A 27974-nucleotide genomic window follows, 5' to 3' on the forward strand; every position below is an offset into this window, starting at 1 on the left:
CCTGTAGGCCCCTGTGTAGAACCGCCGCTGGCCAGGTGCCATTTCATTCAAAGACATGTCATGCAAATTACCTGATTCAATTGGATTTCCGCTTCCATGCTATCTTCATAGTCATGAAAACAAGACGTTTTGACGGTGATTTTCACTTTCACTTTAAGTAACAAGATCATGAATTTCCAATGGATTTCGGGTGTAATTATTTTTTCTGTATTACTTGAACAATTAATCGGTAAGTTTTTTCACCTGGGCAATTGGATTTAAGGGAAATGTCATTCATTCGACTTTCTGACCATATTTGTCTACTAATGACGCGGTATCTGGAGTTTCCTTAGCTCTGTCCGAGTAGCTTGTATCATTGATTTTTCTCTAGATCAACAAATGTTCCTTTCGAAGAAGAAAACAACGTACATTTAATGTAGCTACGTAGGCTACATGTAGGTAAATGAGTCGATCTGCAGATGAGTTTGAGACTAAAACTTTACAATTTAGCGCAAGCCTATGCAGTTGTATTAACAGACTGTCGAGTAGCTTGCGGCTATAGCCTAACATTTTAATTAGTGAAATAAATGCCTTTAACCCTTTACTGCCTAATACAAAATTCCGAACATTCCATATGCTGTTGAAATATGATATGCATATTAATATTCATATTTTATGGATTTTCATATAAAATCATACACCTTAACTGTTTATACCATCTTGAAGAGGAGAACTAGGGGATTTTTATCATGTAAATGAATATATGATTACTTAAGGCAAATCATATTTTATCAAAGTGGTTTCAGGTAGATATTTTGAACAAAAACTTCTCCATCCACCATACCTCATCAGACAACTGAATTTGTCACCACTTTAATTACAAGATAGAGAAAAACTTTGAGTAGGTGGAATATCCACAAGTCTGTGGGCAATGTAGAACAGAAGACAGATTAGAAATACCTTATTTTGATTAAAAGTTATGACCATTCTTGTGACTAGTGGAGACATGGGGGAAACCGGAATTATCCTGTCCCAAAAGCAGCTAAAAGCAGCTAGCGCTATGGCTAGATACTCCTCTCGATAAGTAAAAAACGTTCGAGTTTCTTCCACAATCGACCGAATTGGCCAAACAAGGCATGTACATTTAGCTTAGAGCAGGGGTGTCAAACTCATTTCGCATCGTGGGCCACATACGGCCTAGGGAGATGTCAAGTGGGCCGGACCATTAAAATTATACCATACTCTGCTATAAATAACCAAAATATCATGTCTTTCTTCTGTGTTATCTAGTTTAATTGATATAAAGACCATATCGTATAAAGTCCGTCCAACCGCTTTAACAAGTAATGATCTCTTCGGTGGTGTAGTTGGTTAAAGCGTTGTACGGTTACATATTGTTAATGCAAATCTGGGATCCCAAGTTCGCGCCCCAGTCCAGTGAATCTCGTACGATATTCTTTAACTTTTACTGTGAGAAAATGACATAATTCTAAAGGCCTACGGATGTATCACAACATTTTAATGTGTGAGCACTAATATCAGATCAAAATGAACACATGTAGCCTTAATTAAATATTGAATAACGTAGGGTAGTCTACCGTCGGAGACAACCACTACGCCTCATTCAGCCAGTTTAAACGGCTGCTAGATGACGCTGTTCATTTTCAAAGCGCCGATAGTTCGGCTCTTTGGGCCGGCACAATCCGGAAGAAACCACCAAAGCTTCACAAGGCATCGTTCGCCCATCCCTAGTAGAGACCAAGGTATTAATTGATACCGTCTGCTGTTTTCAGTCTGTCTCAGTGATGCGGCTTGTCTTCTACTCTGATGGAAAGAGTGCGCCCCTTAGCGGATAATCCATGAATTACAGCGATTTAAAAATATTAATTCCATGTCTTTTATGCATTTTTTCCACTTTCAAATTATCCTGCGGGCCTGATCGAACCTCCTTGGGGGCCGGTTCCGGCCCGCGGGCCGTATGTTTGACACCCCTGGCTTAGAGTATACATAATCTACCTAGTTAATGTTGTTTTTCGAAGTTTTTTAGAAATCTGCTCAAATCGAAGCTAAACAGTGCTACTACCGTCATTGCTGCCTGTCACAAACGGCCAAGCCGGACACGTCATTCTTTCCTGAAAACACTCGCGTCACTCCCACAAACAAATTCTTCGTAAGTAAAAAGTTGAGACTTTTAATAGACAATATTGACAACACATATTAAGGAACTTGTCTTAACTCATAATATCGTCTCCGATTTCAATTCGAAGCTGTATATCTAACACTGTAGGCAATCTCCCATGGTCTCCGCTCTGGCTCCGCCTCAGAAAACAATGGCTGCCGTTGCAGACGATAGATTTATTTCCCCCTCCCACTAACCCCTTAACCAATGATATGTGCTTTGAGCTTAAGTTGTCATGAATATCTGGCAGTTTTCAGAAATAAAATCGGTGATTGGATGGCAAAGTTATTAAGGCGGGTTCTATGGGTCTTTTTCGACCCATATTTGAATGGTCCGGCAGGAAAGGGTTAACTGTTCAAAAAAAGAATGTATATCTTGATACAGCATACAAGTAATAACGATGTATTTTGGGTGTGTCGTTATTCATGCCTTAGCTGGAGACGTCCTGTATGCCCTTACAAGTGGAAATGTCGTTATCAATCCTCAATTTAAAGGAGACTTAAAAGAGATCCTTTGGAAACACCATGGTCACAAGGCGGTTGAATGGGATTCAACAGGACATTTTCAAAACTTTCGAGAATTTAAGGGAAGAACAGAATTAAATACAGAGACTGGACAAATTACCATCAACAATTTGACCGATCAACATAGTGGTATCTATGAAGCAGAGGGAGTGGTTGATGGGCAAATAAAGACTTTTAACCAGAACATAGAAGTCTTGGGTAAGTGTTGTTTTCTAAATTACCATTGACATCAAACCAGTTTTGCAGGTTTGAGAGGAGAGACCTGAGATAAAATCATGTTCTAACTTCCACAGTTGTACAATGGAAAGAGGGGATATTTGAAGGAATGTGTAACTAACTTTTGCTCTGTCAAAAACTAATTGTCCATTTACAGACCCTGTGCAGCCTAAAATCAGCTGTGAGCTCAACAACACCATAGCTACACTGAGCTGCAGAGCAAGGGGTCCACAGGTCAAGTACAAATGGCAAGGCCCTGGCCAGGAGGAGACCACTTGGAGTCAAGAGGAAAGGGGACCCAGCTTTAGCAGTCATTCCTCAGGCTCAGACAACTACACCTGTGTGGCCAGAAACCCTGTCAGTGAGAAGACCCAGTCATTCTACACTAAAGACTGCCCACCTTTAGGTAACTAAAGCCAACACTTAACAGAGCATTACAGAGTTTCCTTTTTATATAGGTTTTTTGAAGCTATACATGAGCTCTATATATTTTAGGAGAACAATACACTCATGTTTGGGGTTTGGAATGCACTTTGATAACACGACATTCTTTTCATAACAGTCTTCAGATGTTTACATTCATATTATAATGTGTTACAGAACTGTCGAGGGAAACCTACGTGAATATGGTTACTGGGGTTTTTGTTGGTGTGGTTGGCCTTGTCGGTCTCTTGATTGGCGTGTTCATCTATAAAAGAAAAGGTAAACCCGAGCTTTATCAAAAAGCATTAAAGACCAACCTGCTCTCTAATGTGTATCTCCTACTATAAGACTTGTCATATTGTATCACTCTAATGTTGTGTTTAATAACTGTTACTACAGATTTCTCTGTATTTTGTGCATCCAGGCAAAGGAATAAATCAATGTGGAGAGAGGGGTGGGGCAGACAGCCTCATCCCAGGACCAGGAGGAAACGGGGCTGAGAGAAACCAGGAGCCATTTGGAAAGGGGTTCCAAAGTATACCCAGTAAAATAGAGGATGTCAAGGATGTAAACGAGGTCGACCTGAACAGCGAGGAGGCGAGAACAATAGAGGATGAGGACCGTCAGATGTTGCTGGAGCAGAAAACTGGAACACAGAATTCAAATGTTACACTAGCCCTACCACTTTCTCCTGGAGGGCAGCCCCCACCGAAGCCTCCTCGAAAACCTGGCTCCATCAGAGGCCCCTGTCTAATGCTTGTCGGGGACAAACAGTCAGACGTTGATACGGGTAACTATGCGAAGCAAAATTATCAAGAGTCACCTGTTTGGTTTCCAGCTACAAGAAGGTCAGTTGAGGATGAGGGAGAAAAGAGACAACTGAGTATCAAGAAGGGAGGCTTAGATTACGAAGAGGTAGGTGAGGATGAGGTAGAAAAGAGAGAGATGAATATCGAGGAGGGAGGCTTAGATGACGAAGATGTGGGTGAGGATGAGGGAGAAAAGAGAGAGATGAGTATCAAGGAGGGAGGTTTAGATTACGAGGTGGGTGAGGATGAGGGAGAAAAGAGACAACTGAGTATCAAGGAGGGAGGCTTAGATTACGAAGAGGTAGGTGAGGATGAGGTAGAAAAGAGAGAGATGAGTGATGAGAAGGGATGCTTAGACTATGAGGAAGGGGGTATGGATAGAGAGGAGGGAGGAAAGGTTTATGGGGATGACAAAGAGAATAAAAAGGGGGTGCATGAGGAAGGAAATAAAGAGAAAGGAGATGAAGAGGAAGTAAGAACACAGGATACGGGTGGATTTGAAGTAGAGAGGGAAGAAAAAGTGGAAAGCTGTCGAGGTGGAACTGAATGTGAGGATAAACAAGAGGGCCTGTTGCCTGAAATAAGGCCCGATGAGCAGCAGACAGATGCGGAAGCCAGCACTCACTGTGGAACAGGAAAAACCACCAACCCCTCGGAGAACGGCTCACAAAGACAGAGCTGTCACAAATCATCGCCTCCGCCCTCCAACCCGCGTTCCCCACCACCAGTGCCCCCAAAGCCATCAGTAAGAAGACATAATACAGCTAGGCCGACAGGTGACACTGTCATATATGGAAGTTTGAACAAGGATGGTACTGTCCCCAAATAAAGATAGTGTGATCGGACACTTTGTTACATTACCCAAGTGGTCCTTTTAACCAGCTCTTGACCATTTAAAACCAGTTACACTAGTTAATAGTGCATAGCCTACCTGCATACGTGCAAAGTAACAAATGGAGACCAATGCAGGTGCGATAGAGATTGATTTGAATAAAAAGAGAGCTTGTGGGAGGAATATTGTCTAGGCTATATATGTATTTTAGACGCATTGCATCTGGCTACCAGCCTATTCTCATATTACATTGTATGATTGAAATTCTTGTGGTTATGATTCTGTTAATCTATGGAAATGGTTACCACTTAATTTGTGATTGTCAATTAAATGTTTGTTTTTTTAATGAATCATTGGAAGGGTGTGACGTCCTTCAGCCTTACTTTCAGTTTCATTTCTTGAAATAATAAGCTAAGATCCATCGTCCTTTGCTGTAGTCAGCGGTTGGGTGTGGAAGAAGGGACCATTTAATTCACTAGTTACTTCGATATGGGCAAATCGAAGAGAGGCATTTGGCCTATTCTCTTTTTCATGGGAATGGCGGTGGGTCTAAACGCAGTTTCAGGTAACGCAAATTGAAATAACTACCGACATACACTAGTACAATAGAACTGGTACATGCTACACGCCTTGCCCGTGGTATCGGGCAATTGTCCTATGCTAGCTAGAGTGCTGTCCATTTTGCCGAGATACCTTTCACTAAACTGGAAATGTGTCGAATTCGCAAAACAATTAATTTCATTTACTAAACTACTACTACCCCTTATTTAACATATATTTATATCCTATGTTTAAGAGCTTCGTAATTCAACAAAAACGTTAAGCTTTGCTTAGGTCTTTCATTTCACATACTAGCACAGTTACTGCAGGCCTGAGCTACAGGCTAGTTTCTGTAATGGGGAAGTGTTTTTTCCCCGACTAGAGTGCCCTTTTTTATGTTTAGAAGCGACAACAGAGCAAACCATCAGCATAATTAATAGGCTACGCTTTGGACATACAATTTGGTGGATAGTGTTATTTAATAGAATTGGCTTTGTAAATTGTAAGCAGTTCGATACTACTAGCTACACTGCTGGTAGCTAACTTATCTACAATGCTAGGCTAGTCTAGCAATGCTCTAGCTGGCATTGCTAGACTAGCCTAGCATTGCATTAGTATCGAACGGTTCCGTCCACAATTTACAAAGCCAATTCTATTGAATAACAATATCGCTAATGAGCTAGAGATAATGTCCGCTAGTTTTTTAGATGGACGTTTTGTAGAAGTTGGACCACAGCTCGTTAATAATACCAACATAGAACGTGCATCAACTGATCCTCTTTAGTTTTGTGCTTCGTGAATGGGCTCCAGTCCGCGTCCTCCCTGTCTGAAACTAACTTTGATTTGAAACACTTGCATGCACGTCGTAGACGTTAAAATAACGAAAGTGTAGGCCTATTTAAAGCCAAAACCACAATTAAAAAAATAGTATTAAATGTGAAAAAAAATATATGTATACCTTGATACAACATAGGCTACAACTAATAACAATGTATTTGGGCTGTGGCGTTATTCATTCCTTAGCTGGAGACGTTCTGAATTAGCCTGGTCCTAACCAGACCCTCGTACATTTCATTTGTACAGAAGCAAAATCCAAATTGAGCGGAAGAACGTAGGAGGGCAGAGCCAGGCTAGTTCTGTATGCCATTACAAGTGGCAATGTTACTATCAATCCTCAATTTAAAGTTTGTTCTCTTTGAAAAAACACTATGATTATGACTGTTCCTAAAGTTCGGACTGAGTTGGAGACAAAGCCTTTGTTTTCTGCACCATTTGCTTGTAATAGCCTGCAGAAAGGTTTTAAACTAGTTAGGCCATCTCTAAATGAATTTAAGGGCATTATTAAGACCATGGAGTCTATTGAAATTGGTTAATGTTTTAATTTATAATAGGATTGTATTCACCCCTGCATTTGAGATGTAATTGCACTTTGAGCCTGTCTGTTGTCTTCATATGTGTGTAATTCAGGGTTTAAACTTAGCTCTGCACTTAGATGCTGGAAACCAGTTAGCTCGGAAACCAGTAGGGACGTAACACCAGAAACCCAGCACGGTGCCTTAAGACTGGCCGTGTCTGCGACTTACAGATACGTTTGTGCGCATTTATTGCGGAACATGACTACTTAATGAAAACTAGCAGAAGACAAACCCCCACCCTTCTAAAAACTTCCGGCTCAGGATTTTTTTTCACTTTAACCCCTGTTTTTTAAGAAACGTTTTTGTACTGCTGCCAGGTCTCCCTTCAAAATGTTTTTTTTTTTTTTATCTCAATGGTACAAAGCTGGTTAAATAAAGGTTAATTAAAGCATCTATCAACTTTTCGCAATCAACTTTGCCTGTGATACCAATTCACCATAACTCAAAACGTTATGAGCCAATGAGGCGAAAATGTCTTTGTTTTCCAAACACAGCCACACATGCCAACATATCCAAACATCATCCGGTGCTATGTAAATACATTCTGGTCTACAGCAATTCACCCTGAACTGACACAAACAGTCTGACATTTATTACATGTATTAACATGGATTCATCTGAACTGCTAGTACTACACATATACCTTGTTGCCTATCTACAAGGCTCTTTTAAAATTCCAATGTATGTTTTTCCAGGTCAGACAAAATACTTTAAGCTAGGAGGAACGCTTAAGTTGGAACAAGGCTCCCCTCCTCCGCCTGGCTCCTCCATCACTTGGAAATTCCAATCGAATAAGGTGATAGAATATGATCCTAATTTCACTGAAGACATTGATGTCTATGGAGATTTTAAAAATAGAGCAACACTGAATAAAGCAACTGGACAGTTGGAAACTACTGACTTAACCAAAAAAGACAGTGGGGTTTACACTTTGGAAGTCAATAGTGAAGTGAATGCAACATACACCGTCGCTGTTATCCGTAAGTGTACTTGTGCATATAACATCATTGCTCAGTGATAACACAAGGGTTAAATACAATTTATTGAGTGACATAAGATGCCATAATCATCAACTGTGCATTCACAGGTTCCGTCCCTACCCCAAAAATATTATTAACAACAGAAGACGGTGTGTCACCGTGTGACATCAGACAACATACCTGCCGTCTCACCTGTGAGGTACCAGACTCCACTGATGCTGAGCCAGTCACCTATAGCTGGGAAGTGGAAACAGGAACAATGGAGCCTAGTTCAGACAAATACCGGGATATCAATGACATAGATCGTGGTAAAACATTCACCTGCAAGATAAAGAATCCAATCAGTGAAGAGCAAGCTTCTTATACAGTTAACAAAGGTAAGTGATGTGCATGTATAAATATGTGTATTAATAAATGTTACTAAGTTTGAGAAACGACATTGGATAGATTATATGTTTTGAGCCTTCAGATATAGAATGTCAGTATATATATAGGGGTATATTTTTGAACATAAATTATTTTGGTGTTGGCTGTTCTTTGTCCAGACTTTTTAATCAAATGTTTTGTACTACCAATTACGTAATGTGAGTTGACCTGTCCCAGAATAAATCATAAAACAGCAGGACCAGTCCTTGGAGAATAAACATGTGTAAAACCTATCAGGAGAGTCCTGTAAAACTTCAGGGGGAAAAGATTGACAACAAACACTTGAATCCCTAGCTTTATTTTGTACACTTTTTTGAATATTTGATTCATTTTTGCTCAATGCTCACTTTTGTAAGTTATTTGAAAGCTGCAGCACTGGAATACTGACTGATATGCTTTGTACTTAATGCTTGAATGTGAAAATATTTATTGTTTTACTATATGTTTAGGAATAAATGGACTTGGAATTGGACTTGGAATTGCATCTGGTGTGGGTGTGCCTCTGCTAGTGTTGGCTCTTTTATCTCAATTTATACCACGTGAGTAAATGTGCAGTTAAAAGTCAAAGGTAACATTACTTTAAATGTGGGTTTCAAATGCATTCATTAGACCTTTACAATTAATAACACATTTATGTGTGAGTAAGTATAGTGTTATCTATCCATGCATTGCAAGTAAAAGTGCAATATTATAATCATTTATTTTTGCTAGATGAAATCTGAAATATACCTTCATTTCTACCCTCTAACAAACACACACACACACCTGGTTTTGTCAAGGTATAAGACGTGCTGTATACATCTGTGTTGTCAGTGTTTCAAGGTCTTAGAGAATGCTGGTCCACTGATCAATTGTCTATCCCTTGCTAATGTTGTACCTTTTGGATCATGATGGTCAAATTGCCATTTTGTTCAGTGATTCATTCTGAACATCTGCTTCAAACGATATTGAAAAGTGCATTGACGGTTGTTAGGAATAACACATGAACTATTGTTAAAGTGTTATGAATGGTTTCTTAAAGGTGTAGTGAATGCTTATGATGACCCCGGGCCCTGTCAGATGAAGTGTTCACAAGTGGGATGTCTGTTTTACCTTGTTCAGTGAAAATCCTATAATGTCATGTTTTTGTGTCCTTTCAGAACTTAGGGAAAAGAGAAATAATTTTTTCCAGTCTTTGAGATCTCCAAAAACTGGTACGTTCTTTTCAGATTTAATCAAACCGACTATCCCAAAACAGGCATGAAAGTTACTTCTTTGCTAGCAGTGAATAGTGTGTGAGGACTCAGGAGTGACAAACAGGACTCAAACATGGAATCCAAAAAGCAAAAGAAAGAAAAAGACAGGAGAAAAGAAAGGGCGACAGTATGTCACATACTTTCACAATGAAACGTGTGTAGTCTGTGAGTGGTGGAAATGAACCTGCAGCTTCAGAATAACAAGTCCATAGTGAAATAGTGTACTAAGTGTTTACATTTTGCTCTTCTTTTAGCTGACATTAATCAATGCATGCACACTTTGAGCAAACTACTCAAACTAAATCAGTTGTCCCTTCCCCTGCCTGCAAATGCAGCTTCTAGCCCAGAAGCCCCCCCTGACAATAAAGTAACCCTACTCAACAGTAACAAAACTGGAGAAGGTGAGTAGCATTGTGTTGATTGGCATGTCAGTTGGCATAACTGCTGAGGGTCTGTAGGAATTTCTTTTAAATTGTATTTTATAGACCAAAAAAACCCTATCATTTTCAGTTATAAGAATTCAGACACTAATTATTTTGATCGATACGGATATGGAACAAATTCAGCCTATGGTCTGTATTGTATGCTGGACAGTTTGAAGCATTGATTGTCTCAGTCTGTGTAATTGACAGCCAATGTTGAAAATACATCCTATGGCCAATGTGTTAGGTTATTAGCATTTATTAGCCATTTATTTTAAATGATTCCTTTATGCTGTTTCCCATTCAACAAGTTTACCATTACACTTATATTTAGACTGTAAAAGATGCCTTTTAGCACATTTCTCATAGAGGGTATCAATCTTGCATCAAATAGTTGTATACATGTCTGCACAGTGTCATATATTGACAGCTCACTGTCAATATATATACAATGTCACACAATTTTTCACAAGGAAGGGTGTGTGGTCTGAGAGGATGGAAATTAACCTGCAGCTTCAGAATAACAAGTCCATAGTGAACTAATGTGCTATGTGTTTATATTTTGCTCTTCTTTAAGCTGACATTAATCAATGCATGCACACTTTAAGCAAACTACTCATACTAAATCAGTTGTCCCTTCCCCTGCCTGCAAATGCAGCTTCTAGCCCAGAAGACCCTGCTTCTTCCACTATTAATGCAGTAGTCGACACTCACTCTAACCCAACTGAAGGAGGTGAGTAGCATTGTGTTGATTGGCATGTCAGTTGGCATAACTGCTGAGGGTCTGTAGGAATTTATTTTCAATTGTATTTTATGGACAAAAAAGATCAAATCCTTTTCAATTGTAAGATTTCAGACACTGTAATTATTTTGATGGGTACGGATGTGGAACAAATACAGCCTATGGTCTGTATTGTATGCTGGACAGTTTGAGGCATTGATTGACTCAGTCTGTGTAATTGACAGCCAATGTTGAAAATACATCCTATGGCCAATGTGTTAGGTTATTGGCATTTATTAGCCATTTATTTTAAATGATTCCTTAATGCTGTTTCCCATTCAACAAGTTTACCATTACACTTATATTTAGACTGTAAAAGATGCCTTTTAGCACATTTCTCATAGAGGGTATCAATCTTACATCAAATAGTGAATTACAATGGATGCAGATCTGCACAGTGTCATATTTTCACAGCTCACTGTCAAAATATATTGTACAGTAACTTTTGGGCTACAAGAGAGCCTGCAAATCTAGAGTTGTTTAAAGCTTTGAATGGGTCTATCTAGGCTATCTGATCTTTTTGAAACTAACAAAAGTAGCAGGACAACCAATAAATAATGCAACTAATTTACTGAGGTTTGAAGTTGTTATAACGGAATTTTGTGGAACCTAATCATTTAAATTAATTTAACAAAATGTATTTCTGGGCGCAAGCAAGGACACGTAGTATCTACATTTTCTTTTCATCTTGTGCATGGGCTATGACAAAGTAGGCCTAAGAAAACATGCAGGCTGGATTATATAGCAAAATCGTGATTGTGCAGAGGAATTCCCAAATCATTCAGTTATATCACTGATTTAACAAAGTCGACTTCCAGGTCAATTGTCCGGCAATTTAAGAATTTCTGTCCATTTTGCCAGTATCATTCATCATGTGAAAATAGTGTTTAGACAGTAGGTCATTGCCTCTGCTTTTCTTTGTGTTTATTTGTGTGTTTTCCTGTAGGAGTGGAAGGAAGAAATGGAAACAGCAACTAATGTAAGTATTTCAGCAAAGTAACTATTTGAGAGAAACTAAATGTGTGACTTTAAGTTTTTTATTTGATAAATTTATTTTGCAGCATAAAAAAATTGAAAACCAGAAGAAAAGAAGCCATGAGAAGAATTGGGTTGTGTAAGAATGGTTTTGCATGGACTGAGAGCATATTCTTAACATTGCCAAGAAGAGACTTGAACCACTCTCATGCTCTCACCTTCATGCCCATCACTCTTATAGAGGCTCTAATATAACTCTATACTAATCCTAATCAAACAAAAACAAAAAGGTCAGACAAAATGTCAAATTGCAGTTTTTTTAAACAATGGTTGCCTGCAATTTGGGTTGCAACTATATATTTCTTTGATAGTTGGTCTCTAATACAAGGGTTCATTCATTTGCAAGCCATTATCAGTATGTCTCTGTAGTTAAAGCATGTTCCATCTCTCAGCTTCAAGTGTCCTGAGATGCACTGAAGTAAGAATAACAATAACAATAACAATAAGAATGAATGTTGTCAATCTGCCATGCAATACATGCTTTTGCTTGACACTGGTTGTGTGCCTTACAGGTATAATGTACATTTTTTGCCATTTTCAACATTTTAATTGACAGACAGTTAACTTCTTCAATTGTCAATTTAACTGCAAACTAGTTTCTTTCTATTAATTTATACTTGCTTACGGAGGGAACCAACAACCAGCCCTTCTTTTTCCACAGTGTCTTCTTCACTCAAGTTATATGTACTTCAAAGAAGTTCATTTTTGACTTGTTTTGAGATAGTGCCTTTGGTAATATTAAAAAGTAACTATATTTCATTTTTTGTTGAACCCTTTGTGCAATACTCATAAACTAAAGTCATAATTCCTGGTCTTGAGTCTGAGAAATCTTTGCAAAGGTATGATAGGTATTTTTGTAATTTGTTGGTGAATCATGACTTCCAGCGTTTGAGGAAGACCCAAAATACTCATACTTAAAAATAATGCTTCACCCACAGTTAAAGCTTTTTGATAAGAACTGTATATATGCTGTATATACTGTGCTGTATGTGTGTGGATGTACAAGCTTAAAGGATGAGGATGAAATCGGGGTGTGAAGTAGGATGAGTGTTGTGTGAGTATATAACACCGGGAAAGAACAGAAAATAGTTTTGGTGTAGTTTCATTGTAGTGGTGTTTATCAATATTTATATTGTGTTACATGACTTGGGATCAATTACATTATAGTGATGGATATAAGTGTCAACTACTGCAAACATCCAAAACATTTTAAATAAAAATGATCCTTCAAAGTATGTATCAAAATTGTTTATGTATATATATGTACATCCACACGTGTGTTTAATGTATGTTTATTGTATGTTTTTAAATAAAAATGGATAACAATGATTGTCTTTTCATGTGAAAGCCTAAATACAAAATCAAAACAAGAACAGTGCTAAATAAGGAGACATTACACGTTAACTACAAGACATTAGGTTAGCATAGCATAACACCATTCTCCAGTAGAAAATGCAGTCAAAAGCAAGAGACCAAATACGAATAAAAAGGGGATAAAGCTTTTCTTTGGAATTGGTCTGCAATTTTAAAATCGTAACCTAGTTGACACAAGTAGGCCTAAAAAAGCCCAATCGAACCATCTTGTCATTTCTAATGTTGGAGTGGGTTGAACTCGGGCCATAACATGAGCAGACTCCAGGAATGTGTTCGGCAGCTACGTCACGGTCACAAAATCCATGAGGAGAAAAAAACCGTTGAAGCTCAACTCCTGGGATTTGTAGAGCTAACAATAAAACAACAAATGGGCATTTAAAACACCATGGTGAGTGATGAAATCTGTATATTTGGTTGTAGGTGATGTTTTAACTGGTTTGAGTAAAAAATCTAGATGTACTTCGATCGACGCTCAACAAGTTACTGTGGCAAGTTAGACTAGTCTATCCACTACTGTTAGCTCTACAGTACTCGTATCTTGAACCAAGCATGACAATGATGACTGTTATATTTTATAAATATGTAGTAGAATTTGTATAACTAAATAGATTTAACGTCACTTGTGTGCAGTGTGACAGACGTAACTAGATAGCACCACTGAAGAGTAGATAAGAACGAGCTTGAACCAACCAAACGATTAAATACTTTTTTTTTTATCTAGCTATTGAATTTGCTAGTGGGTAAGGTACAGTACTGTACTACAGTAGTCGGTACAGTAGCCAGCCTGCAAAGACAATACTGCTCGTCTTTGTTTGGCAAGATTGAGCTTGTCCCAACTTGCAATTCAGCAAAGGTACCCGACTCTACTGCAATAGCATTAGGCTAGCTGCTACAGTATACAGTACAGCCTCAACAAAAGCTGCAGTGCCAATGCAGTGTTAAAAGCTATAAAGTGTGGCCTTAGCTAACCTCTGTTCTCATTAAACATTTTACGTTTTTGTCCTACAGTACTGTTCGTACTTAGCCTCAACTTCTACAGTACTGTACTAGTACAGCTGATATAGCAAGTCCTCAATTTTACCCAGGAAAGTAACGCAGAGCTAGGCTACTCGAATGCCACTGCAATGGAACGGGCTGGAGGATGCTTCTGCTGGGCTTGGCTGATGTAGAGTGTCTAGCGGTAAGTGTAGTTGACGCTGTTTTACCTACAACATTCGGGCCATGTGTAGCTAGCCAGTTAGTCCAGGGCCAGACACATCAATCTGGGACGCCTGTTTGTATTTCCATGGTGATCGAGAAGACGCCCAACTGAGTTGTCGCACACCGTTGAAAGGGGCGGCACCAGTATAAGGAGACCGACTCGTTGTCATTTCCCATCTATGAAGGCACAAAAAATCCAAGATGGTAAGGCGAACCAGGCTTCGAGGCGACATCTTCGAAATTAGGTAGATTACCGTCGAACCAGTTTTCACTGTTCGAAGTTTGTGCTTAAACGTGCTGGTTATTTGATCTAATTGTTGATGCTTAATTTTAATTTGGGAACTAGAGGAATCCTTGCTGTTTTACCCTAGTACATTCATTGTGCTGTGATGACTCTTTAATCATCGATTGTTATAGGGTGCAGGCATGTAGCACACATTTCATGTCTGTCGATGAAAATAACCCAGAATGTATTTTTCAGCCGTTTTACAACAACATATACTATCCCTATACGCGAGAGACCCAGGGGACTCACTCTTCAGCTGGCATCCCCTCCTTACTGAACTCCCCCCTGAGCCAGCCCTATACCAGCGGACCACCACCTCCCGCCATGTCCGCCTCTTCCTCCACCACCATTCCCCCCTTCAAGTTCCGGCAGCGGCGCGAGAGCGTGGACTGGCGTCGCGTCAGTGCCGTTGACGTGGACCTGGTGGCGAGCGAGCTGGACTTCCTCACGCTGCAGGAGCACGTCCAGGGGGTGACCTTCTGCAGCGTGGAGGGCGAGCGCTGCTCGCGCTGCCAGAGCCCCGTGGACCCGGCCCTGCTCAAGCTCTTCAGGCTGGCCCAGCTCACTGTGGAGTACCTGCTGCACTCCCAGGAGGTCCTGACCCTCAGCCTGCAGGCGGCGGAGGAGAGGCTGAGGGCCGCGGGCCTCGACAGGGACCAGGTTCTGGCCCAGCAGCAGAAGCAGGCGGAGGAGATCACGGCTCTGAAAGCCGAGCTGAGGCACAGGAAGAAGATCATTAAGAGTCACCAGAACGTGCTCGCCTCACGTCTCACCAACTGCCACAAGGTACTAAACGGTCCCCCCTCTCCAGGTTGTCTGTAGCCATTTGTGTTTCATTTCAGTACGTAGGCACCCCACCCCCACGCCTCTTAAAGGCCCCCTCCCTCTCTCTCATTGTTCCCCAGGCTGTATTCAGAGCAGCTGTTCTCTTCATTTGTCAGTTTGATTAGAATGGGTGAATATGGGAAGCGGGATCATTTGTTTTCCTTCATTTCACTAGGCTCTGTTGGAAATAAGATTATTTGGTCAACACAAAATACGGTTCATATTATTGGCCGGCAAGTTCCAGAACTAGCGGCCTTGTTTTTTAGACGCGCGGAATAGGATTTGGAACTGAGCAGATGGTGTCAGCTGGCCAATAATGTTTTTTAATCCACTTACAAACGGGTGTTAAGAGCAGCCCTCAAGATGACTGATCCAAACATTTCCCCCACCCTCAAATATTCCCACAGTCAATTTCTAGACAAGTGTAATTTTCTTTGCAACAACAGTAACCTTTGTTTTCGTTGTATTATGAAAAAGCAGACATAGCCTGTCATGTTTGTAGTGAAAACAACCGGTCCTATTTTCTCCAAGTAGCCTACTAACCGGGCCCAGCTGTTGCCAAGGCAACATCTAGTGTTACATGTGACTGAGCTACATTGTTGCTAGGTGAAAGCTTTGCATGATAGCAGAAAGGGTGATGCTGTGTAAAGATCAAATATTGATAGATTAGCACATGCTCAGAATGAGTGACGGTGTGCTGTCCGTAGGTAAGCTTTTTATTGGTGAAGGGAAATCATTCACGTTTACTTAGTCCGAGCCTATCTTTCAGCCATCAACATAAGCTATTAGAGGTTCCTATAATAAGCTGTAAAATGACCTAACCCCTCCCCCCCCCCCCCCCCCCCCCCCCCATTTCTTACACATCAAAAAAGGATAATTAAGTCCACACTAGCACCCTAGGCTCTTTAAGAGAGCGGACATAATTCAATTTCATTGATCATTTCCTATCTTATTCCAGACCAGCAATGCGATTATGTCAAACAAGGAGCTCTTTTATAGCTGGTTTGCAGGGAAAAGGCATGCCTAAAGCACGGCCGGAACACCCAGACATGACTGGATGTTTCTACAAGGTATCAGTAGCAATCTGGTTAAACTTGAATGAGGGCCCAGAAGACAGGCGGGTGGTGCGGCGGAGGTTAAATGTAGCGTGTGATGCGCTGCAGCGACAGTGTAATGCACTCAGCCACCGTCACTCCAGCAGTGAGCTTGGCTGATCCGACACCAGCCAGAGGGTGGGAGTCAACGTTATTCATGCTGTTCTGTCTCCTAGGAAACTCCCAGCACACAGCTCACAGATGTTTGTTTGGGCGTTAGCTTATTGCTCAAGACACATTTGATGTCTGTTGAAAAGTTTGAAACCCCGTAGGCCCATATCTCCTTTATTTGTTTAAATAGTAATTCTACATGATACTTGCTCTGTGAAGCTTACTAGGCTTACTTGTTTGTCACTGAATGTTTATTGATTTCATGAATCAAATTGTAACAAAGTAGTGGGAGACAATTCCACATTTCTCATCATATTTTCAACCCCTCGACTGTTGACCTTGAATGTTGACCACAGTCAAATGGCTGAATAGGGACACATGATTGCCTCCACAAGCTGCAACTGTTGTGAGACTAACATGTGAACGCAGGTGTAATTAAGTTATGTGTTCCTTTTGTGTTTTTGTTTCCCCAGTGTCAACATTGTGATAAAGCCTTCATGAATTCCTCCTTTCTGCAAAATCACATGCAGCGTCGTCACCCAGAGGAGTATGACTCCCGTAAGTCCACAGCCCAGGCTTGATCGCCACGTTAGAAGGAGAGAAAGGGAGAGAGCGAAAGAATAAGAGAGGGAGACAACGCTCTAGTTATAGGTAGTCAGCCGGCCCGTTAAGTTGCTAGAAATCCAGTCTAAACAACCACATCTGTTTTGCAGACCATCCAGGAGGGCCGAACCTACCTCCATAATGTTGAACAGTTGTGAAATGTGCCAAACGTTTTGAAGCTAACTTTGTATTTGTTTGCCCTATGAAAGCTGTATACAATTTCCTGTTTGAGGTTCTCATTTTTGTATCTCATATGTCATCATCTGTTGCCTGTTTCAGAATGTAGGTCAGACAGTGAGAGGAAACATCAGATAACTTCACTCAAGGGGGAGGTTGTTAGCCTCAAGGAGGAGGTTATTAGCCTGAAGGGGGAGGTCAACCAGCAGCAACAAGCTCTGCGGGCCAAAACCACTCAGGTGAGAGACACATGGTCTAAAGCACATTGTATAGTAAACATCGGATGTCACGTAAGTCCCAGAATGTAAAGACATACATACAGCTCTCAGACAATCTGTGCAGGCCAGCTCAAAGTGTTCTCTACTTTTTGACAACTGATTGTCTTTTACTCCCAAAGGAGAAAGACCAAGCGGCCATGCACGAGGAGCTGGAGAGATTGGACCGGAAACTCCAGGATACCACGGGTGGCATCAGGAGGGAGCTGGACATGTTCCACAGAAACAACGCACAGGTTGCCAAGGGGCCGCTGGACATGTCAATGTGGCTCTGTTGTGCAAGATGTGATGATTTGACGGAGGTCTCTCCTCTCCTCCAGCAGCTTCAGGTGGCCCGTCAGGAGCCGGACCTCAGTGTGGCTCCTCGTCAGGTAGAGAGAGACCACGACCAGGACAGAGCTCTCCACAGGCTGACACAACAGATCAAGCAACAGGTGTGCTCATTCATTTTAGTGATGTCACAGACTGTACCTGTACTCAGGACCGGCATTGTAAACTCTGGGTGGTGACGAATCAAAATACAACTTGTTTACAGGACAAAAAATGGGAATCTGCGCTGCAGAAAATGAGAGCGGACCACGAGAGTGAAACGGCCGAGGTCAGTCCTGATGTTGACGCAAAGGTGTCGCCATTGAAATATTGCAATCGAAAAATCAAACGCTGAGTTCTCGGTGTGATATGTGCTCGCTCCCCTCCCTCCCAGCTCCAGAGGGAGCTGAGCAGGATGCAGTCGTCGCTGTCGGAGCAGCTGGACCGGGGCCTGAGGCAGAGGGAGGAGATGAGCCAGCGGCTGCAGGAGAAGGAGCTCACCATCGTGGCTCAGAGGGAACAGGTTAGCTCCTCACACGCCCCCCCCTCTGGGGGAGGGAGGTGTGGGGTGCGAGGTGGGGGACACCAGACTTGAGTCGTGTGGCCTCTCTCGGTCACGATGACTGGGAGTCATGTCGGGAGATGGACATGTGTAGATCGTTAATGATCACAACCGCGGTTTGATACAGATACACAGGGCACAGCTAGATAATGGGATCATGTAATGGGGTTTATTTAAACACATGCTAACAGAGGATGGATATTTAGCTCATACGATTAAACAGTTGAAGCATTTAGTAATTAACAACTGCGTTGTTAGGTATGTTAGGTCTAATGGTTAACAGGTATACATTTTTTCTAAAATAATGCTTTTGTTTTACAGATAAGGCACATTTCTTTGAATCCACCAACCAAAGTGGTTGAAGTTCCAGGTATGGAGTTTCCTTACATTGCATTTATATGATTAGATATCTATTTTCCTCTGAAGTGTCAATTATTATGCAGTAAATGGCTACCCTCTTTTTCTGTTTCAGTGTTAGTCTCTGCTCCAGCACCAGCACCTAAACCAAAAAGAGTGATGTCTGGTAAGCTATTAGAATAACATTGTTACCAACGCAAACGTCATGATGCTGGCCTCGTTTTCCTCTTGCAATGAGAAATAATATTTGTCATAGTTGCATGCTTCGTGCTTGGAGTGGTCATTTCACACATCCACACATCCAGGCCAGAACAGCACAAAGTTAACTTCCTACGGAATTCAAAGAGAGGCACCAGCATTCCATCTCCCATCCTCAAGTTCCCATCCCCCTAACTCCCACTCCCCCTTGACCTCTGACCTCCCTGTGCTGTCCAATCAGAGCAGCCTCCCTCTGCTACTAAACTGGATCCAATAGAGGAGATGTCAGAGGAGGAGAAAGGTAAAATTGTGCGTGTGTGTGCATGGCAGCAGCGTCTTGTTGAATGCATGCAGCTCTGCATGGAGGTGTCGGCCTGGTCCGGTCTGTGAAGCCTGCCTTGTCCAATCAGCGAGCATTCGTGAAGTCGCCCATTTGATGACTAAAAGCAACGAGAACTTGTCCCCTTCCGCCTGTCCCTCTACGGATGCTGTTCCTGCCTCCCATGGCTGTGCAGGGAACACCCGAGGGCATGGAAACGTGGGCGAGAAAAGACAAGCCGCAAACTCATCCCGTGACATCATCCTTTTCACGCTTGCCTGCCTCGTCAAAAAAACAAAACAGAGGCCGACTAGTCTCAATCCTTTTTGCGTAAACATATTTGAAAATGTGCTTGTGCAACTTGCATGGACAGTCAGATAGCTAGCCGGCGTTTGAATGTGCTGTGTGAACATCTCCAGTCAGTAATTCTCCCAGATCCCCACATCCTTCGCTGAATTGGACATGTCACTCTTCCAGACTCCAGCAGCGTGTCCGGAAGGCCAGAGGCCACGAGGCCGGAGGTGAAGAAGCCCGAGCAGAAACAGGAAGCCAGGAAGCAGGCGGCGGCGAGCGTGACGACCCCGCGCGTGCTCAGGAAGATCCCCGACATCCAGAGGGAGCTGCGGCCCGCTCTGGAGCAGGCACTCCTGGAGAAGCTGGAGACCCTGGGAGTCCGAGCGGTACGCACTGAGCCCCACACACAGCCCCTCCGGCCTCACCCCTCCCTAATCACCACACCAGAAACACTCAAAACAACAGCTTTACCGTACATGAAGATCCCCCCCCCACACACACACATAAGCTACTGGGTATTTTTACATCAGGTTATCGTCACGTGTCTTAGCCTTGGAAAAACAAATGGGTTGACACCTCCATCCTGTGACAGGGGCTGACTGGTCTGCGGAACAGGGAGTACAGCGACCTCGTGGCCAAGGTGCGTCTGGAGAGGGAGAGCGTCGCGAGGGACGTCCCCGGCTACTGGCGCCACCGCAAGGAGGTGGCCCACACCCTGGAGCGGAGACTGAAGGGAAAGAAGACGGGGGGGCAGCAGGCCAAACCCAGGACCCCGACTCAAGGTACCAGAAACCACCACAAAGAAGAAAGCCAGTTATTGTTTCTTGTGTCAAACCCAAAAGTGTTTCTTTTCGTGTGCCGTCGGGTTGACCAGGGTCAGTATTGATATTTCTGCCGTGCTCTGTGGTTGCAGTTAGAGTGTCAGCCAAGTCTCTGTAACCCTTCAGCCGTAAGCAGCTTTGAGAACATGAGTCATTTAATCTCGTCAGGATCCCACTGTAGTCTCAGATGATCTCAGACCAACTTGGCGGCTCAATTCTGTTGTTGTCGTGTGTTTGTCGCCGCAGTGACTCAGAGCAGAGCGCGGTCCAGCAGCTTGCCCTCCAGGGTCACACAGGTGATGTCAGGGCCAGTGGCCAAGCAGGTGCAGCCCCCTCAGCCAGCCCCTCGGACCAAGACCAGCACCCTACCCAAGACCTCCACTCCCAGGTATGGCACTTTCACTGACACAACTGTGACTTGGCACATGTTGCTTGACTCATTTTAAGGGGGAAGAAAAGTTCCTTCTTGTAGTCTGCATCTTATCATTACTACTTTATTTCATCAATTGCTCGGTAATATGTGTGCCTGGAATGTCAGTTGTGTTTTGTTTGAGAGTTTTTTTTGTCGTTGTTTGTTGACGTTTTGGGTACCGTCTCCCAAGAACACCTCCGTTTAGTTCAGACGAGGAGTCTGAAGACGAGGAGGAGACGGAGGAGGAGGAGGAGGAAGAGGAGGAACAGCCTCAGAAACAGAGACCAGAACGAGGCCCTCAACACAAAGCCCCACCACCCAGGACCACGCAGCCCCAACCTAAACCCAGCCAGGGCAGGCCAACCCACACCAAGCCCATCCAGGCCAGGCCGACCCACACCAAGCCCACACCGGCCAGGCCAAGCCATGCCAAGACGACTCGTAGCAACCTGAGCCAGACCCAGCCTCCACCGCCCAAAACCCCGCAGCAGCCAAAAGGCCGTGTAGTCGACAAAAACAAGACGGCGGTCAACGCGGGCAGGACGGCCGTGACTGCGGTGGAGAGCGAGGGGGAGTGGACAGACGGGAGCGAGATGGAGGAGATCGACCTGCAGCAGCTCCAGAACTACACCGACCAGAATGGCAACGTGGGGAAAACGACAAACAGTAAGAACTTCCAAAAGGACTTCCTCTTTTTTTGACAGTTAACAACGCTTCCCGTTTTTGACAGCAACAACCTGAATTAGATTAGATTTTATTTGTCATTGTGCAGTAAAACTATACGACGAAATGTACTTGTGCAGCCTCTAAAACAATACTCACTTTCATAGACACACTCACACAATAAGTAAAATAAGAAAAATAGTGAAAGGATGAAATCTCTTAACAGGTAGACCGGACAGAGGCACTACAATTAGAAAAGGGTTGGCTTCATTTATTAGCAACGACGTCGGATCATCCACAACAGATTGGCTAGCATGAGTGAGAAACATGTCTCTCAGGTGGACATTATATACATGAGCTGGACAGCACAAATATAGTAACCACCACAACACGTCCTTAAACGGTACCCATTTCACAACTTAATGCACAGGGAAAACAACACACAGGTGGTTCAGTCATCACTCATCGTTTGTACTATTTTCTGCATGTTGCTCTTTCCAAAGGTGAAAGTAGCACATTCTCCAATCTATATGTGTATCATCAGCGACCCTCTTGACCACAGAGACAACCTCACATATGTATAGAAAATCTACATATCAAATAGAAAGAACGTTGCCACATTCAAAGTATTCAGCTTTATGGTGGATATACATTGACGATTGCCATCGTTTGACTGTCTCTCCAGACAACCTGGTCAAGGGTTTGACAAAAAGCCTTGAGAAGCAGCTGGCTGACAGAGGACCAAAGAAGCCAGTAGGGGGAGTGAGCACACTACCAGAGAGCAAAGATGTGGTACGGGAACTCAAGGTGAGGATCCCTGCCCCTCACGTCAACGCAGCAATGCCAGCTGTAGGCGACGGGCGTCTTTCCTTTCTGTGTGAACTGAGAAGCCAATCCGCGCTGAGGAATGCTACAGGAAATGATTCTTGTACAATAAACGGATTTATATGTGTTGAAGATTGCTGCTCAGCCAAAAAATCGAGGCTTCAGTTTGAATGTAGGCGAAACCTTCAGACAGGAGATCTGCTCCGGGTGGGCGATCTTCTGACTCGCACAGCAGAGGCCAGTGAAAGAGGACGCCGCAGGGAAACATGCTGAGGTCTTCACCCTGCTGTAACCTGAGCCTCGGCCCTCACTCCCCCATCTCCCTCTCTGTGTTTATGTGTGTGTGTGTGTTCTAGTACACTGAGATGGACGAGAGCAGCGAGGACTGGGACGTGTCCTCTCTGGAGGACCTGGCCCTTCCGGAAGGGTCCAAAGCGGCGCCCGGCCCCGCTCCCGTGAGGAAGAGCCTGGACTCGTCCGGGACAAGCGTGTGGGGCACCTCCACCGGAAAGAGAGGTCAGCACATGTTGGTCAATGAGCTCACCACAGGAAAGGGTTCAATACTTGCACTGTATGTGTGTGTATGCTGTCTGGTATTCATCTGTGGCTGTGTTTGTGTTTCCTCAGGTCTCAGTGAAACAGGAACGGGGAGCACCCTGAAGAGCAGCCTGGTTTCAGTCAGTGACTTCAGTGACACAGATGATATATAGCAATATAACAAGCAATATATATATGCTTGACTGGTAGCATAGGTTTACAGGCCTCAGGCGCTTAAACAATGTCTATAAAACGGCTTTTGAAATACAAAGAATGACATATTTCTTCCCTTACTGTTGTGATGAATTGTATATGTATCAAGGAACGTGTCTACTCTCCAATAATAAGGATGTTTTCCTCTGCTCAGGACCCCATTGCAGTGCTAACTGACGTGATAGTTATCCCCTGCCTTGTGCAGTTTTCAGTATTACGTTTTTATATAGAGAATATAACGGTTGTTGTCTTTTTACGTTTGGATTTTGCATTCAAGTGAGGTACCTTTTCCTGTGGTACTGTACGTGGTAGTGTGTTGTCAGTTTTGTACTTGAGATTTTCAACGCAATTAAGTTGTTGCGAACGAAAGTGAATACGCGATTTTATATTGAAAATATTTATACAAGCAGCAAAACAAATCGTATTGATTCACGATATCAGTACTGTTGTCACTTACTAAATAAACACACTAGTTTACAGTTGTTTTCTCCTATCTAGATACAAAATTCCTCTCAGGCCATCACAGATCACACAAAGTCATCTCTGCCAAAGGACCTCATGGTTCTCGTGTTTCCGCTCCTCCTGCTGTCTCTGCCCCCCGGGTACAGAGGCGGCATCACGGGGACTCTTGACAGGGCCGGCTTCGTGTATGTGCGCCTGGTACCCACGGTCCGAGCGGTGGCGTACGTAGCAGGCCTGCCGGCCTTTTTGTTGGAACTGCGAATTCAGAGCACGTGAAAGACGTGTTATGGGCGTAAGGTTCAACATACAGTGGACCTTGGGTCGAGAGGATCCCGTCGTACACAGAGAAAGCAGGAAGTCTTACGTGAGGTGGAGACCTTCCCTCCCAGAGAAGTAACTCATGACAGCCCCCCCAGAGATGAGCAGCAAAGACCCCCCCCAGCCGATGAAGACGGCTGCTCCGATTTCGTATCTGGAGGAAGGAAGCAAGAACAGCCAAGTGAGACACCCCAGAGTTTCACACTAAACAACATGATCTTTTGTTGGTTCAGTTTCCCCGGCGACAACATCGACATACTTCTGTCCATGGAAAGTTGGATCCACAAACTCTCTCCGGATCTTGTTACCCCACAATGAGTAGGTGATTAGACCACAGAACCCTGGCAAGCAAAACAGGCTTTTGTAATGTCGATCCACACTCAATTAGCTCAACAAAAGTATTTGACATTCCAGCCCACATTTAACAATGTTCACACACACACACACACACACGGTTCAACAAAGTCCCTCTCCTTCGTAAACAGGTCTCACCGGACACAACGTAGGTTATGGCACCCGCGAAGGTCACCCTGGCGTTGGCGATCTCTGACCCCCCTATCTTGGTACACTTCATGCCCACCAGAGTGAGGACGGCAGCGAAGAAGCCGGTGATGACGGAGCAGACGGCCAGAGCCCTGCACACGTGGAGGAACACTGAGACAAAGAGGATGCGCTTACAGAGAAGTGGACACCAGACCAGACCTTGTTCAAGTGAGCGACAACCAGAACAGGATGGGGTCGTATATAATCGTCAAATAACGATTAAAGGGACATAAAACAGACTCAACCTAACCATCCCCTCATCTCACCTAGTCCTACTAAACCGATACATTTTAAAAAGTTACAAATCAAGCCTACCTGGCAACCCCATCAAGGAGGGGTATTCTTTGCAGTCAGAGACACCCGTGGTGTCGGAGACACAGTCCTTCCAGAGGTTGGCGTAGTAGTTGGCAGTGGTGAGGACGACTGTGCCCACCTCTGAGAAGGTCCAGTACTCCGTGGGCAGGGTGGAGCACACTAGAATCCACCCAGACAGGCAGGAGACAAAGCAGCCAATCTCCATGTACATCACCACCGTCCGGTACTTCATGGCGCCAAGCTTGAGCTCACCCCAGGGGCTCCGAGGCCAGGGAAAGCAGGTGAGGAGCAGCACAAGATGTGAGTTGAAGTGCTGGCTTCAAACAGGACAGAACCGTACGTAAGAGTCGGGTCTTGTCTGCAGTGAGTGAGGTCTGGTTTGCACGACGCTGTCCTACGGGTTCCTGGTGGCTGGTTGTGGATATCTGAGCCTTGGCTTATCTCGTGGCTCATCACACAGGGCTTTGCTCAGTAAGCATCATCTCTGTTCCCATGATTCAGGGAGAGATAGCTTCAGGGTGCGGCCTTGTCCCAGCCAGCTCCCAGTCTCCTCTCCACACTCGCATAGTGGTCTGACTTGGAACAGCCCTCATAGTCGTTTCTCTCAGAACACAGTGTGACAAAATGATGTGCGGTGTAACTTACCTGATCTGGGAAAACCATTGTACTCTTAAATCAGAGCAATGTAGATTTGACTAAAGAAGATCTTTAATTTAATCAGTTTCAAGTCATACACCTGTTCAAAAAGGCTGTCACCATGTATGCTATTGCCTGATGTTATTGTATAGGTGTTATTATAGTAACTTTTAAGAGGATAATATCACCAAGCATACTAGACCATCATAACAGTATCATCTGGCGTCATTTTGCTGAGGTGGAGCTTGTTTGTACATTCTGGTGTCCATGACGGTTAACAGTGTTTTGGATGTTTGACCCATCCCTGACTCCTCGTCCTCAAAGGCAGGCAGAAAGATGAGGGAGTCTGGTCTGAGGAGGAGGTTAACATTAATGTAGTGTATTTCAAATGTGGTCGCTTTTTTTGTTGTTGAGTGCCTGAGACGTGATGCTGTATAAAGGAAGCATCTAAAGAGCACTTTTCACACATGCCCCATTACCTCTCTAAGAGCCGTGTATAAGCAAACTAAGACATGTACAAAGGTATTTTTTATTTTATTATTTTAGTACAAATGCAGATACTGAGGATTACAGAAAGTTACATTGAACATTGTCAGTCAAATGTATTTCTTCAGAATTTGAATCAGATAAAACTTCCAATCTCAACCTCCAATAAAACAGAATCATTTTAACAGGAATTCCTGATTAAGGATATGACCTTAGTATCAGTAAACAGACAGACCATTCTCTGCACTGAAGGGCATCCACTATTCAACCACCTATCTTCATAAATACAATATCTATACATAACTCAATTGTGCACACGGGCATCTGTCTCCCTAGGATGGTCACTGGTGCTATTGTGTTCACCCACTGAGCCTGAGGCCCATCGCTGACGAGAGGAAATGACATTTGACCCCGACAGGTCAGATATAGGAGTTCTTTATGAATTGTCCTTTCTCGCTCCTCCTCGACGCGTTAGACAAAGAAGACACTGATCTGCTGCTGCTTCTCGACCTTTCGGACCGCCCCGACCTGGACGACCGCCCAGGAGACGGCCGGGCGGACGCCGAGGAGATGGCCGAAACATCGGAGAGGGCGGACTTTGAAGACAACTCGGACACGGTGGAAACCTTGGTCTTGGAGGTGATCGCGGACACAGAGGACAGTGACTTTGCGTCCTCTGGAAGCGGAACAGGGACCCTGACCCTGGAGAAGGAGAGAGAAACAAGAGTACACGGCCCTTTAATCGACCCGCTGCCATGGTGGTCCATGGATTTCAAGTGTATGTGTCGTGTGTATGGATTTCATAGCATGTCAATGTCTGTACTCACGGCTCATCGTCACAGAGCACCTTGCACACCGAGACCAGGTAGAACGTCCCCCCAGTGGACTGAAATGCTGACCCCACCCAGCCAAGAAACAGAGGAGTCCCCAGATCATACCTGTGTGAGAGATCGAGCCTGTGAGAGGCGGGAAAAGGGGAAAGAGAGAAACGGGGAGACAAAAACAATGGAAATACCCAACAGAGCGAGAGAGGGGGCAGGTTGTGTACTTACTGTAATCCATCCAGACCCGGGTTATAATATTCCCCAGAGACGTATATTGCGTAGACAGCATATCCAAACGTGGACAGAGTTCCTACAATGAAGCACAATGGAGTCAGCAACACCCCATCTCCCATGAAGAAGCAACAGCTTCCCACTGGCCAGTTGACACACCGAGAGAGAGAGAGAGAGAGATTACCACTGGTGATGTGACAGAATCCTCCGAAGAAGATCTTCTTGTGCTTGGACTTGTCTTTGCCCCCGATGAAGGTGCACTCCATTCCGATGATGCTCACCACGAAGCCCAGCATTCCGACTACCAGAGCCGCCATCAGCAGCCCACGCACGATCTGGACATGGTCTGGGGTTCACAGCACAAAGCAAAACATGGCTTGGACTTAACACGAGAGCTCAGCGTCATGATTGAGAAACAGGGCCTAGTCTCCTAGGTGTGTTCCGACCACAAACAGCATTAGGGGGGTCATCCCAAAGTGCCGTACCCACCCTCCACCGACCAGAGCACAGGGAAGTCGTAGCAGTTGCTGACGGAGGTCGAATCTGTGAAACAGGACCTCCACAGACTGGACCAGTACCAGGCCACCTTTATGACGGAAGAGCCGCCCATGCCTCCGATGGAAGCGATCTTCCAGCCCTCCATCGCCATGGAGCATGCCACGAAGATCCAGCCCAGCACCGCCATCAGGAAGCCCCAAATCTGCATCACTCGGATCTTCATCCTAAAGTCTGCCTATCCGGTCTAGATGGAACCGGTTCTGATTTTTTTGGTGTCCGTCTCCTCTCACTCTGAATGCGATCTTTTCTCTGACAACCTTCCTCGGATCCTCTCTTTTAGTTGTCTTTCAGACAGTTCTCTCTGTGTCTCCAGCTAAACTGTCAGGTCTCTGACTGGGATGAAAACATGC

General features: G+C 43.8%; 4 protein-coding genes across 14 annotated transcripts; 2 read left to right on the forward strand and 2 right to left on the reverse strand.

Annotated features, from left to right (window-relative positions):
- Nucleotides 1-81: 81 nt before the first annotated feature.
- On the forward strand, nt 82-11740 carry LOC124474721. Of its 6 annotated transcripts, XR_006956850.1 has the most exons (9): nt 82-229; nt 2593-2880; nt 3056-3304; nt 3499-3600; nt 3746-5527; nt 7613-7897; nt 8005-8274; nt 8773-8862; nt 9463-9507. XR_006956850.1 is itself a non-coding variant. In XM_047031116.1 (8 exons), the coding sequence occupies exons 1-8, from the start codon at nt 5452-5454 to the stop codon at nt 11737-11739; spliced, it is 948 nt and encodes a 315-aa protein (XP_046887072.1). In that variant the 5' UTR covers nt 5326-5451; the 3' UTR covers nt 11740. The 6 variants fall into 6 exon arrangements, 3 of the variants coding, with proteins under 3 accessions (XP_046887072.1, XP_046887074.1, XP_046887075.1); XR_006956851.1 differs by lacking the exons at nt 8773-8862; nt 9463-9507 and having other exon boundaries at nt 3746-4219; nt 4415-5527; nt 8005-8275; XM_047031116.1 differs by lacking the exons at nt 82-229; nt 2593-2880; nt 3056-3304; nt 3499-3600 and adding exons at nt 9894-9959; nt 10639-10713; nt 11708-11740 and having other exon boundaries at nt 5326-5527; nt 9463-9516.
- A 1648-nt stretch (nt 11741-13388) lies between these two features.
- dzip1 (DAZ interacting zinc finger protein 1) lies at nt 13389-23733 on the forward strand. 5 transcript variants are annotated; one of them, XM_047031110.1, is made up of 19 exons: nt 13389-13558; nt 14256-14350; nt 14852-15442; nt 17160-17244; nt 17569-17705; nt 17864-17977; nt 18065-18175; nt 18277-18339; nt 18445-18573; nt 18934-18982; nt 19085-19135; nt 19409-19468; nt 19964-20166; nt 20373-20562; nt 20848-20989; nt 21204-21679; nt 22362-22483; nt 22858-23017; nt 23129-23733. In XM_047031110.1, exons 2-19 carry the CDS (start codon nt 14312-14314, stop codon nt 23209-23211), a joined length of 2805 nt encoding a protein of 934 aa, XP_046887066.1. In that variant the 5' UTR covers nt 13389-13558; nt 14256-14311; the 3' UTR covers nt 23212-23733. The 5 variants fall into 5 exon arrangements, with proteins under 5 accessions (XP_046887066.1, XP_046887064.1, XP_046887068.1 ...); XM_047031108.1 differs by having other exon boundaries at nt 13391-13558; nt 18062-18175; XM_047031113.1 differs by lacking the exon at nt 13389-13558 and adding an exon at nt 14471-14615 and having other exon boundaries at nt 14260-14350; nt 18062-18175.
- On the reverse strand, nt 23618-25381 carry cldn10d (claudin 10d). The gene is made up of 5 exons (XM_047031122.1): nt 24890-25381; nt 24524-24685; nt 24291-24372; nt 24078-24185; nt 23618-23968 (listed from the first exon to the last, which is right to left on the reverse strand). Exons 1-5 carry the CDS (start codon nt 25119-25121, stop codon nt 23779-23781), a joined length of 774 nt encoding a protein of 257 aa, XP_046887078.1. The 5' UTR covers nt 25122-25381; the 3' UTR covers nt 23618-23778.
- A 661-nt stretch (nt 25382-26042) lies between these two features.
- On the reverse strand, nt 26043-27974 carry cldn10e (claudin 10e). Of its 2 annotated transcripts, XM_047031121.1 has the most exons (5): nt 27556-27972; nt 27251-27412; nt 27064-27145; nt 26839-26949; nt 26043-26713 (listed from the first exon to the last, which is right to left on the reverse strand). In XM_047031121.1, the coding sequence occupies exons 1-5, from the start codon at nt 27785-27787 to the stop codon at nt 26431-26433; spliced, it is 870 nt and encodes a 289-aa protein (XP_046887077.1). In that variant the 5' UTR covers nt 27788-27972; the 3' UTR covers nt 26043-26430. The 2 variants fall into 2 exon arrangements, with proteins under 2 accessions (XP_046887077.1, XP_046887076.1); XM_047031120.1 differs by having other exon boundaries at nt 27064-27412; nt 27556-27974.

This window comes from Hypomesus transpacificus, chromosome 12, assembly GCF_021917145.1.
Source record: "Hypomesus transpacificus isolate Combined female chromosome 12, fHypTra1, whole genome shotgun sequence".
Taxonomy (NCBI): Eukaryota; Metazoa; Chordata; class Actinopteri; order Osmeriformes; family Osmeridae; genus Hypomesus; species Hypomesus transpacificus.